At 49.9% G+C, this 8,737-nt stretch overlaps 1 protein-coding gene across 1 annotated transcript in view; it reads right to left on the minus strand.

The window, feature by feature from the left end:
• Nucleotides 1-5,136: 5,136 nt before the first annotated feature.
• LOC132207347 (uncharacterized) overlaps nt 5,137-8,737 on the minus strand; it is a 45,475-nt gene continuing 41,874 nt past the window's right edge. Inside the window, exon 2 of the mRNA XM_059642688.1 lies at nt 5,137-6,443. Within this exon, the coding sequence (XP_059498671.1) occupies nt 5,137-6,443 (1,307 nt within the window). The remainder of the gene's footprint in view (nt 6,444-8,737) is intronic.

An 8,737-nucleotide genomic window follows, 5' to 3' on the forward strand; every position in this document is an offset into this window, starting at 1 on the left:
GCAGTGGGCAGCATCTGTGGAGAATGGGACGAACGCAGCTATGTTATTACTGGACAAGTCAGATCTCAAACTGAAATCTGGCCGTGACAGATCACATTACTGTTTTGTTTTATTACTGTTTGTTGAATTTACAAGGTGGTGTCTCATTGAAACTCAAACATACAATGCTGCAGATTTATATTATAAAACAGAAAAATATTATACAAAATAAATGAAGATAAAATAGAATAAACCAAACTATTGACAGTTACAACAATTTGAAAGATTTTGATACCCAGTAAAAATTCAATCCCATTTTATATCAACAGCATCACTTTATAATTGTCAAATGCCAGAGAGATTTCCCTTCTCTAACACAGGTTTGACTGAATTGATTCTCCCAAATCCCAGTCTTGACAATTTGGTTACCCTGTCCTCCATCAGTCACACAGCTGAGCTCAGACTTTCTTTACTTCAAATAGCCCCTCGGGTTTCTACCCCAATACTTGTGGCCTGGAACTGTCAAAGTAAACCATTTCCCTGAGGTAAACTATTTCCTAACTGTCTTAAGCAAACTCCTTTCCCTAGAATAAACTATTTTTTACATATAGCTTCCACCAGGACTTCTCCAAACTGAGCCCAAAAGCTTGTAAGCTATGCGTTCTTCCCCTAAGCAAAACAATGCCTGATTCATCTAAACCACAAGCTAAGCTAATCTTTCTCAATGTTTACACTGTCCAGTTGTAGAACTCTCCCAATGCAAACCAATTCCTATTATCACTTCAGGAAATCCCTCCTGCATGTTGTTTTAGTTAAAACTTGACTGCACAAATATTGACAAGTTAACAATTGAACACACTCATACACAGGCCAAAACCCATATACAGCTATGTCAAAATCCAAATTCTAAAAGAAATGGTATCCATGTATATATATATTACACACTTTAGAGGACAAGAGAAAAAGAGAGAAACAGTTAATGTTTCAAGAATCAGTGCAAACAATGTAGAAGGAGAGAGAGTCAGATCACAAAGTGAACCTCCTATGATCTGATTGGCCAGTAACTGAAATACGAGGATTATTGGATACCCTATGTCTGTGTATTTAGAGGAAGGACATTGGGAAGAATTTGTAACGTAACTTTGGAAATTCTCAGAAACTTGTAGAGGTGCACCTGGATGTAAATAATGTGACTGTAGGGGTATCAGTGCTGATAACGCAACAACACAAAGAACTTAAGATGCTGGAAATGTGAGAGTAGATGCTGGGAAAGGCCAGCAGCCTGGCAGCATCTGTGGAAAGAAAACAAAGTTAATGTTTTGAGTCTACCCTTCATCAGAAGATTCTGTTGAAGGGCCACTGGACTCAAAGTGTTAATTCTGTTTTCTCTACACAGATGCCGCCAAACCTGCTGAGTTTCTCCAGCAATTCTGTTAAAATAACTTACTTATTAGTTAAGCACAGAAACACAAAGTAGAAACTTTTGTTAGAAAATCACCTGATTGAAGTTTTTCTTTCATTATTCCCTTGTGGGGCATGGACATCACGGGCCGGGCCAGCATTTATCGCCCATTCCTAATTGCCCTTTAGAAGGTGGTGGTGAGCTGCTTCAATCATGGCAGTCTATGTGCGGTAGGTGTTGGCAAGAGTGTTCCAGTTTTGAGCCAGTGACACTATAGGAACAGGGATGTATTTCCAAGTCAAGATGGTGAGTGACTTGGAAGGGAACGTGCAGGTGATGGTGTTCCCATTCATCTGCTGCCCTTGTTCTTCTGGATAGTCGTGGTACTGGGTTTGGAAGGTGCTCTCAAAGGAGTCTGGCTGACTTTCTGCAGTGCATCTGGTAGATAGTACACACGGCTGCTACTGAGCGTTAGTGATGGAGGGGTGGATGTTGGTGGATTTGACACCAATCAAGCGGCTGCTTTGTCCAGGATGGTGTTGAGCTTCTTGAGTGTTGCTGGATCTGCACTCATCCAGGCAAGTGGGGAGTACTCCATCACACTCCTGACTTGTGCGTTGTCTATGGTGGGCAAGTGGATTCAGGAGGTGAGTTACTCACCGCAGGATTCCCAGGCTCTGACCTGTTCTTGTCACCTCTCTGTACCTGGCTAATCTCAACAACTAACTTAATCGGGTTAACTAACAGGTTCTTTATAAATACAGGCAATGATAACTTGGTGGAAAGAGTGTCAAACAGCTTTTGAGATGCTAAAGGAAATTTATCAATTTGATAATTGATAGTAAATCAATTCAATTTGATAAAGCTGCCCCTGATTTTACCAAATCTCTTAAATCAGCAATCGAAGCCAGTGATGTTTGGGGTGGGGTTCTGTGTGGGGGTGGGGATGGGCAAGTGGGAATGGTGGTGGTGTTGAGGATGGGGATGGGGATGGGGTGGCGATGAGGATGGGGTAGGGATGGGAGTGGGGATGGGGTTGTGGGTGGGGGTGGGGATGGCGGTGTGGGTGAGAGTCAGGATGGGGATGGGGATGAGCGTTTGGGTGGGGATGGGATGTGGGTGAGAGTGGGTGTGGGGATGGGGATGGGGGTTTTTCTGATGAAGGGTCTAGGCACAAAACGTCAGCTTTTGTGCTCCTGAGATGCTGCTTTACTTGCTATGTTCATCCAGCTTCACACTTTGTTACCTCGGATTCTCCAGCATCTGCAGTTCTCGTTATCTCAGGGAAGTGAAGAGTCGGGGTTCAGACCTCCAAATGTCTGGCAGCAAGAAAAGTCATTCCTCTCCATCTGAAAGTGGAAACTAAATAACGCTCAAATGTACTGTGGGCGCTACCAAAGCGCACATCTCAGTGAGATAAGCAACCTGGCTCATCAAAATCTCCATTTCCAGCCAACTTTTAATATCTATTGTAGATGCTAACAAGTGTATGTCTCACTGAGATAAGCAGCTTGGCACATCAAATTCTCCAATTCTGTCAAAATTATTAAAATCTCTTGTAGCTGATACTAAAATGCATAGCTCACTGAGACATGCACTTGGCACACCAAACTTCTGAAAATCTGATGTAGATGTGCCTGAAGTGCATATTTCAGGGAGGTGAGCAACTTGACTCATCAAAAACCACATTTCTTACAAAATGTTTAATAATCTGTTGTGGTTGCTGCTAAAATGCATGTTTCAGTTAGGTAAGTCTCCAATGCTAGCAAACTTCTTAAAACCTGATGTAAATACTACTAAAGTGCACATCTCATTCTACCAAATTACAAAGAACTGTGAACTCAAGCTAAAATCTAGGTCAAGCTAACCAGTCTCCAAGTTGAGGGTTTCTGCAGTTGGCACTGTGATGTTATTGCCAAAAACCAACCCAGCAAGAAAATTACCTAATTTCTCCCTGTAATTTGACCCCAGACCCACATACTTCGGGTCTTTTTGCTGATAGTCCCAACCACAATATTTGCAAAAAATGCTGTCTCATTGATAGTCGACCCTTCTAGGCCCGAAATGTCAACTTTCCTGCTCCTCTGATGCTGCTTGGCCTGCCATGTTCATCCAGCTCCACACCTTGTTCTCTCATTTATCTTGTCTATCCTATTTCTGGATAGTTTGTGTGTGTTTGGATTTAATGGGGATGTAGTTTTAAGTTCACAAACTAGTAATTAATAACCTGTTTTTGCCCTGTGTTGGAAGGTAAGTTTGTTATTAAATAAGGTTTTGTTTTTCTTGTTCATTGATAGAACCTGGTGTCAGTTTCTTTTCTCTTATAAAGTGGTCACAAGTGAAGCATTAATTATCCCAGAGATAAAATGCGTCATATTTCACACTCACGACAACTCATGGAATTAGTGGGGCTTGTTTGTCAGTGCACACTTGCCATCAGGATCGTGACAATAGCCAAGCAAACAGTTTGTGTCAAGTGATGTAAATGTTCTTGTTTAATGATCTTTCTTCAGAAGAAGGACTCAAAACGTTGACTTTGCTTTCTCTCCGCAGAAGCTGCAGACCTGCTGAGTTTCCCTGCTAATTTATATTCGTTTTTGATTTCCATCACTTACGGTACTTCTTGTACTTTATGTAAATGTTCTTCCCAGATCTGCCTGAATTCAATCATCCTGCTGTAAACCATGCAAATATCCTTAATAGCAAGTTATTTTGGTGTCAAATTGTTGACTTATTTCCTGTGCTAATGCCCCTTTTCTTAAGATTCCTGATATATTCCTCCCAGTTTCAACGTTCAGTCAGGACTCAACCCAGTCAAGTGGAAATGTTTCAAAGTTATCCTGTGTGCCAACTTGGTAAGAGCCACCAACATATAAACCCATTGACGAATGAACAGCCCAGTGGGTGAAGGATGTTTTTCACTGCCAGCCAGCCCCTTGGCACAGTGCGCCAGTCAGCCCATTGGCACAGTGCGCCAGTCAGCCCGTTAGCTCAGTGTGCCAGTCATCCCCTTGGCACAGTGCGCCAGCCAGCCCCTTGGCATAGTGTGCCAGCCAGCCCATTGGCACAGTGCGCCAGTCAGCCCCTTGGCACAGTGCGCCGGCCAGACTGTTGGCACAGTGCGCCAGCCAGCCTGTTGGCATAGTGCACCAGTCAGCCCCTTGGCACAGTGTGCCAGTCAGCCCCTTGGCATAGTGCGCCAGTCAGCCCCTTGGCATAGTGCGCCAGTCAGCCTGTTGGCACAGTGCACCAGTCAGCCCCTTGGCACAGCGCGCCAGTCTAAATGCACAATACAAATTTCATTAATTGTCTCAGGGACAGGGCAGTAATCCGGGTCACTGAACCTCTCCACCAGAAAGAAATTCAATATAGATGGACTAAAGTAATTACTTTCGGTACGCTCACAGCTCAAGTCCGTTCCTGGCAGTACAATGGTTAGAGAGCAAATGACCATCAACATGGGCACAAGAAGCATTATCCCAGAATCCAGGTCAGCCAGAATGGAAAAGCCAAGCAGGGAGTCAGAACTGAAAGGAATGGAAGTGCAATTGGCCAAATTGGGATGATCATTTATTCTTGAGAAATTGTTGGAACTCCAATTGAATCTTGACTTCTTCATTTCCTCTGAAGGAGCTGAGCACTTCAGATGAGAGACCTCCTGTCTCACACACAAACACACACACACAATCTCTCTCACTGTCTCACACACACAGCTGGGGGCTGGGGGCTGGGGGCTGGGAACTGGGGACTCAGAGCTAGGGGCTGGGGCCTGGGAGCTGGGTGCTGGGCCCTGGGAGCTGGGAGCTGGGGTCTGGGGGCTGGGAGCCAGGGCCTGGCGACTGGGAACTGGGAGCTGGGAGCTGGGAGCTTGGAGCTGGGGGCTGGGGCCTGGGGGCTGGGGGTTGGGAGTGGGGAGCTGGGGCCTGGGAGCTGGGGCCTGGGAGCGGGGGGCTGGGGGCGGGGAGCAGGGAGCTGGGGCCTGGGGGCTGGGGGCTGGGGCAGGGCACCGGGGGGGTGGGGCCAGGCACCGTGGGGCATGGGGCATGGGGCTGGGGGCGCGGGGCTGGGGGCTTGGGGAGTGGGGCTGGAGGCTGGAGGCTGGAGACTGGGGGCTGGGAGCTGAGAGGTAGGGGCTGGGCCCTGGGAGCTGGGAGATTGGGGCTGGGAGCTGTGGGCTGGGAGCTCAGGGCTGGGGGCTGGGGGCTGGGAGCTGGGGGCGGGGGCCGGGGGCCTGGGAGCTGGGAGCTGGTGGCTGGGTGCGGGGAGTTGGGTGCTGGGGGTGGGGGCTGGGGGCTGGGAGCTGGGAGCTGGTGGCTGGGAGCTGGGAGCTGGGAGCTGGTGGCTGCGTGTGGGGAGCTGGGGCCTGGGCGCTGGAGGCTGGGGGCAAGGGGCTGGGGACTGGGGGCTGGGAGCGGGGGCTGGAGGCAGGGGGCTGGGACCTGGGGCCTTGGGCTGGGGGCAGGGAGTGGGGAGCTGGGGGCTGGAGGCTGGGGACTGGGAGCTCGGGGCTGGGGGCTGGGAGCTGGGGCCTGGGAGCTGGTGGCTGGGTGCGGGGAGCTGGGGCCTGTGGGCTGGGGGCTGGGGGCAGGAAGCTGGGGGCTGGGGGCCTGCGGGCTTGGGGCTGGGGTCCTGCGGGCTGGGAGCTGGAGGCTCGGAGCTGGGGCCTGTGAGCTGGGGGCTGGGGGCTGGGAGCTGGGGGCTTGGGCCTGGGGGCTGGGGGCTGGGGCCTGGGAGCTGGGTTCTGAGGCCTGAGGGCTCAGAGCTGGGGGCTGGGGGCTGGGGGCTGGGGGCTGGGAGCTGGGGGCTGGGGCCTGGGAGCTGGGGCCTGGGAGCTGGGGGCTGGGAGCTGAGGCCTGAGGGCTGGGAGCTTGGGGCTGAGGGCTGGGGGCTGGGAGCTGGGAGCTGGGGGCTGAGGGCTGGGGGCTGGGAGCTGGGAGCTGGGGCTGTGGGCTGGGAGCTGGGGCCGGGCACTGGGGGGGCTGGGAGCTGGGAGCTGGTGGCTGGGTGCGGGAGCTGGGGCCTGGGGCCTGGGGGCTGGGGGCTCGGGGCGCGGAGCTGGGGGCTGGGGGCGGGCAGCTGGGGGCTGGGGGTGGGGAGCTCAGGGCTGGGGGCTGGGGGCTGGGAGCTCAGGGCTGGGGGCTGGGTGCGGGGGGCTGGGGGCTTGTGGCTGGGGGCGGGGAGCTGGGGCCTGGGGGCTGGGGCCTGAGACCATTCTGTCGTACTCCTTACTGCACTCCCCTTTCTGCCCTTCCGGAAATTAATGCTACATGAAACTCTGCTCTCGCAAAAACTCCCCACTCTCCCATCACCTTCACTGCCTCCGGGTCAAACAACACATCTGAATTTTACACTTCTCATCCCTTTTCAAATTCCACAGATAGACTCACCCTCTTCCTTTCCCAGTAGCTTCATCCAGCCCCTACACCCCCTCCCTATCTCTGTAACCCTTCCCTATCCCTGAACCTTCCTCCAACCCCTTTAACTAGCTCTGTAATCTCCTCCAACTCATGTGGCTCTCCCTATCTCTGTAATCTCCTACGGTCCTCTCTTTCTGTAACCTCTTCCACATGTACACATCTTCCTATTCCTATAAACCCCTATGCCCCTCTGTGAGTTCTGCGATGTTCCAATTCCAGGCTCCCGAGCATTTCCTGATTCCCATTGCTCAAAGATTGGTTCCTGTCCCTTAAGTTGCCTAGGCCCCAAGCTTGAGAAACCTGTCTATAAACCTCTACTCTCCTTTAGGACATACATGTCACCTGTCCCTGATATCTCATTTGATGGCTCAGTGTCCAATTTTTCTTTATAACCTTACTGCAAAGTGTATTAAGGCATTGTTTAACATTAGGGCGCTGTATAAATACGGGTTGTTGTTGTCATTATCCGTGAGGGGTACATTTCCTTAGTGCAGCATTTTCTCGGTCATGTAGAATCAGTCTGAACTAAGGACTGAGAGGTTCTCAGGCGGGATTTGAACCCATCATTAAGAGGTGAGTGAATCATCCTCTTTTACAAACATGTCCCATCCATGTACAAGACCAGCAAGAGATTTTCACCATCAATCTGCAGTTCCTGCACTCTCACTTGACACCAGTAGAGGGCAATCAATGCCCCTTCTTTTAAAACAAAACCAGAAAGTGCTGGAGAAACTCAGTGGGTCTGGCAGCGTCTGTGTGAGAGAGGGATAAAGGTAACATTTCAATGACCAAAGACTCTTGTTCAGAGATACAGCCTGCACTGCCTTCTGTGGTAGACAATAGCGCAAGCTCTCTACCTTCTTAGTGAAGGAATTTCACCTCATCTTAGTCCTAGAAGACCTCTCCACTGAGACTCCCCAACCAGGCAAAACATCCTCCCTATATCGAGCCTGTTAGAATTTCACAGGTTTCAGTCAGAACCCCTCCCATGTCCTTTCAAATCTGAATCATCCTCTGCTTTGACTGGTCTGTGCTCATCTCTGTGTAGGAGTTGGGAAGTTGCGTTGAGGCTGTACTGGGCACTGGTTCGGCCTCTTTCGGAATACTGCATTCCAGTTCTGGTCTCCCTGCTATAGGAAGGATGTTGTGAAATTTGAAAGGGTTCAGAAAGGGTTTGATGTCGCCAGGATTGGAGGGTTTGAGCTATAGCAAGAGGCTATTTTCCCCGGGGAATCAGATGCCGAGGGGGCGACCTTGTACAGGTTTGTAAAATGGTGCATGGATAGGTTGATTAGACAAGGTGTTTTCCCTGGGTCGGAGAAGACCAAAACTAAAGGCCGTGGGTGAGCGTGGAAAGATTTAAAAGTGACCCGAGGGGCATCTCTTTCATACAGACAGTGATGCATGTATGGAATAAGCTGCCAGAGGAAGTAGGGGAGGCTGGTGCAGTCACAACATATAAAAGACATCTGGTTGGGTATATGAACAGGAAGGGTTTGGAGGGATATGGTCCGAATGCTGGCAGATGGGACTAGATTAATGAGGAAATCTGGTCGGCACAGACAAGATGGACCGAAGGGTTTGTTTCCATGCTGTACATCTCAATGACTCTACTAAAAAAAGGCAGGGCTGGTAGTGTGAAGTTTATTTCTTTTATTGTAAGGACTGTAAGGCAGATGAGCTTAATTCCATGAAATTACATAGCGGAAACTTTGTTGAGTGACTGTTCCAGGGTTGGCATTATTCAGGCTTGATACAGATGGATGTAAAAGGGGGGTTGTTGCAATGTCATGAGAATGCCGCAGTTGTACTAAGAGAGAACATCTCAGAGGGCCCACCCAGTGAGACAATATGGGTAGAACATAGCGATTCCACATTTCTCATTCCTGTGAAGGGGTTATACTACGAACCTCCCAAAAACCAACTGGGCGTCGAGGAA

This window comes from Stegostoma tigrinum, chromosome 45, assembly GCF_030684315.1.
Source record: "Stegostoma tigrinum isolate sSteTig4 chromosome 45, sSteTig4.hap1, whole genome shotgun sequence".
Lineage (NCBI taxonomy): Eukaryota > Metazoa > Chordata > Chondrichthyes > Orectolobiformes > Stegostomatidae > Stegostoma > Stegostoma tigrinum.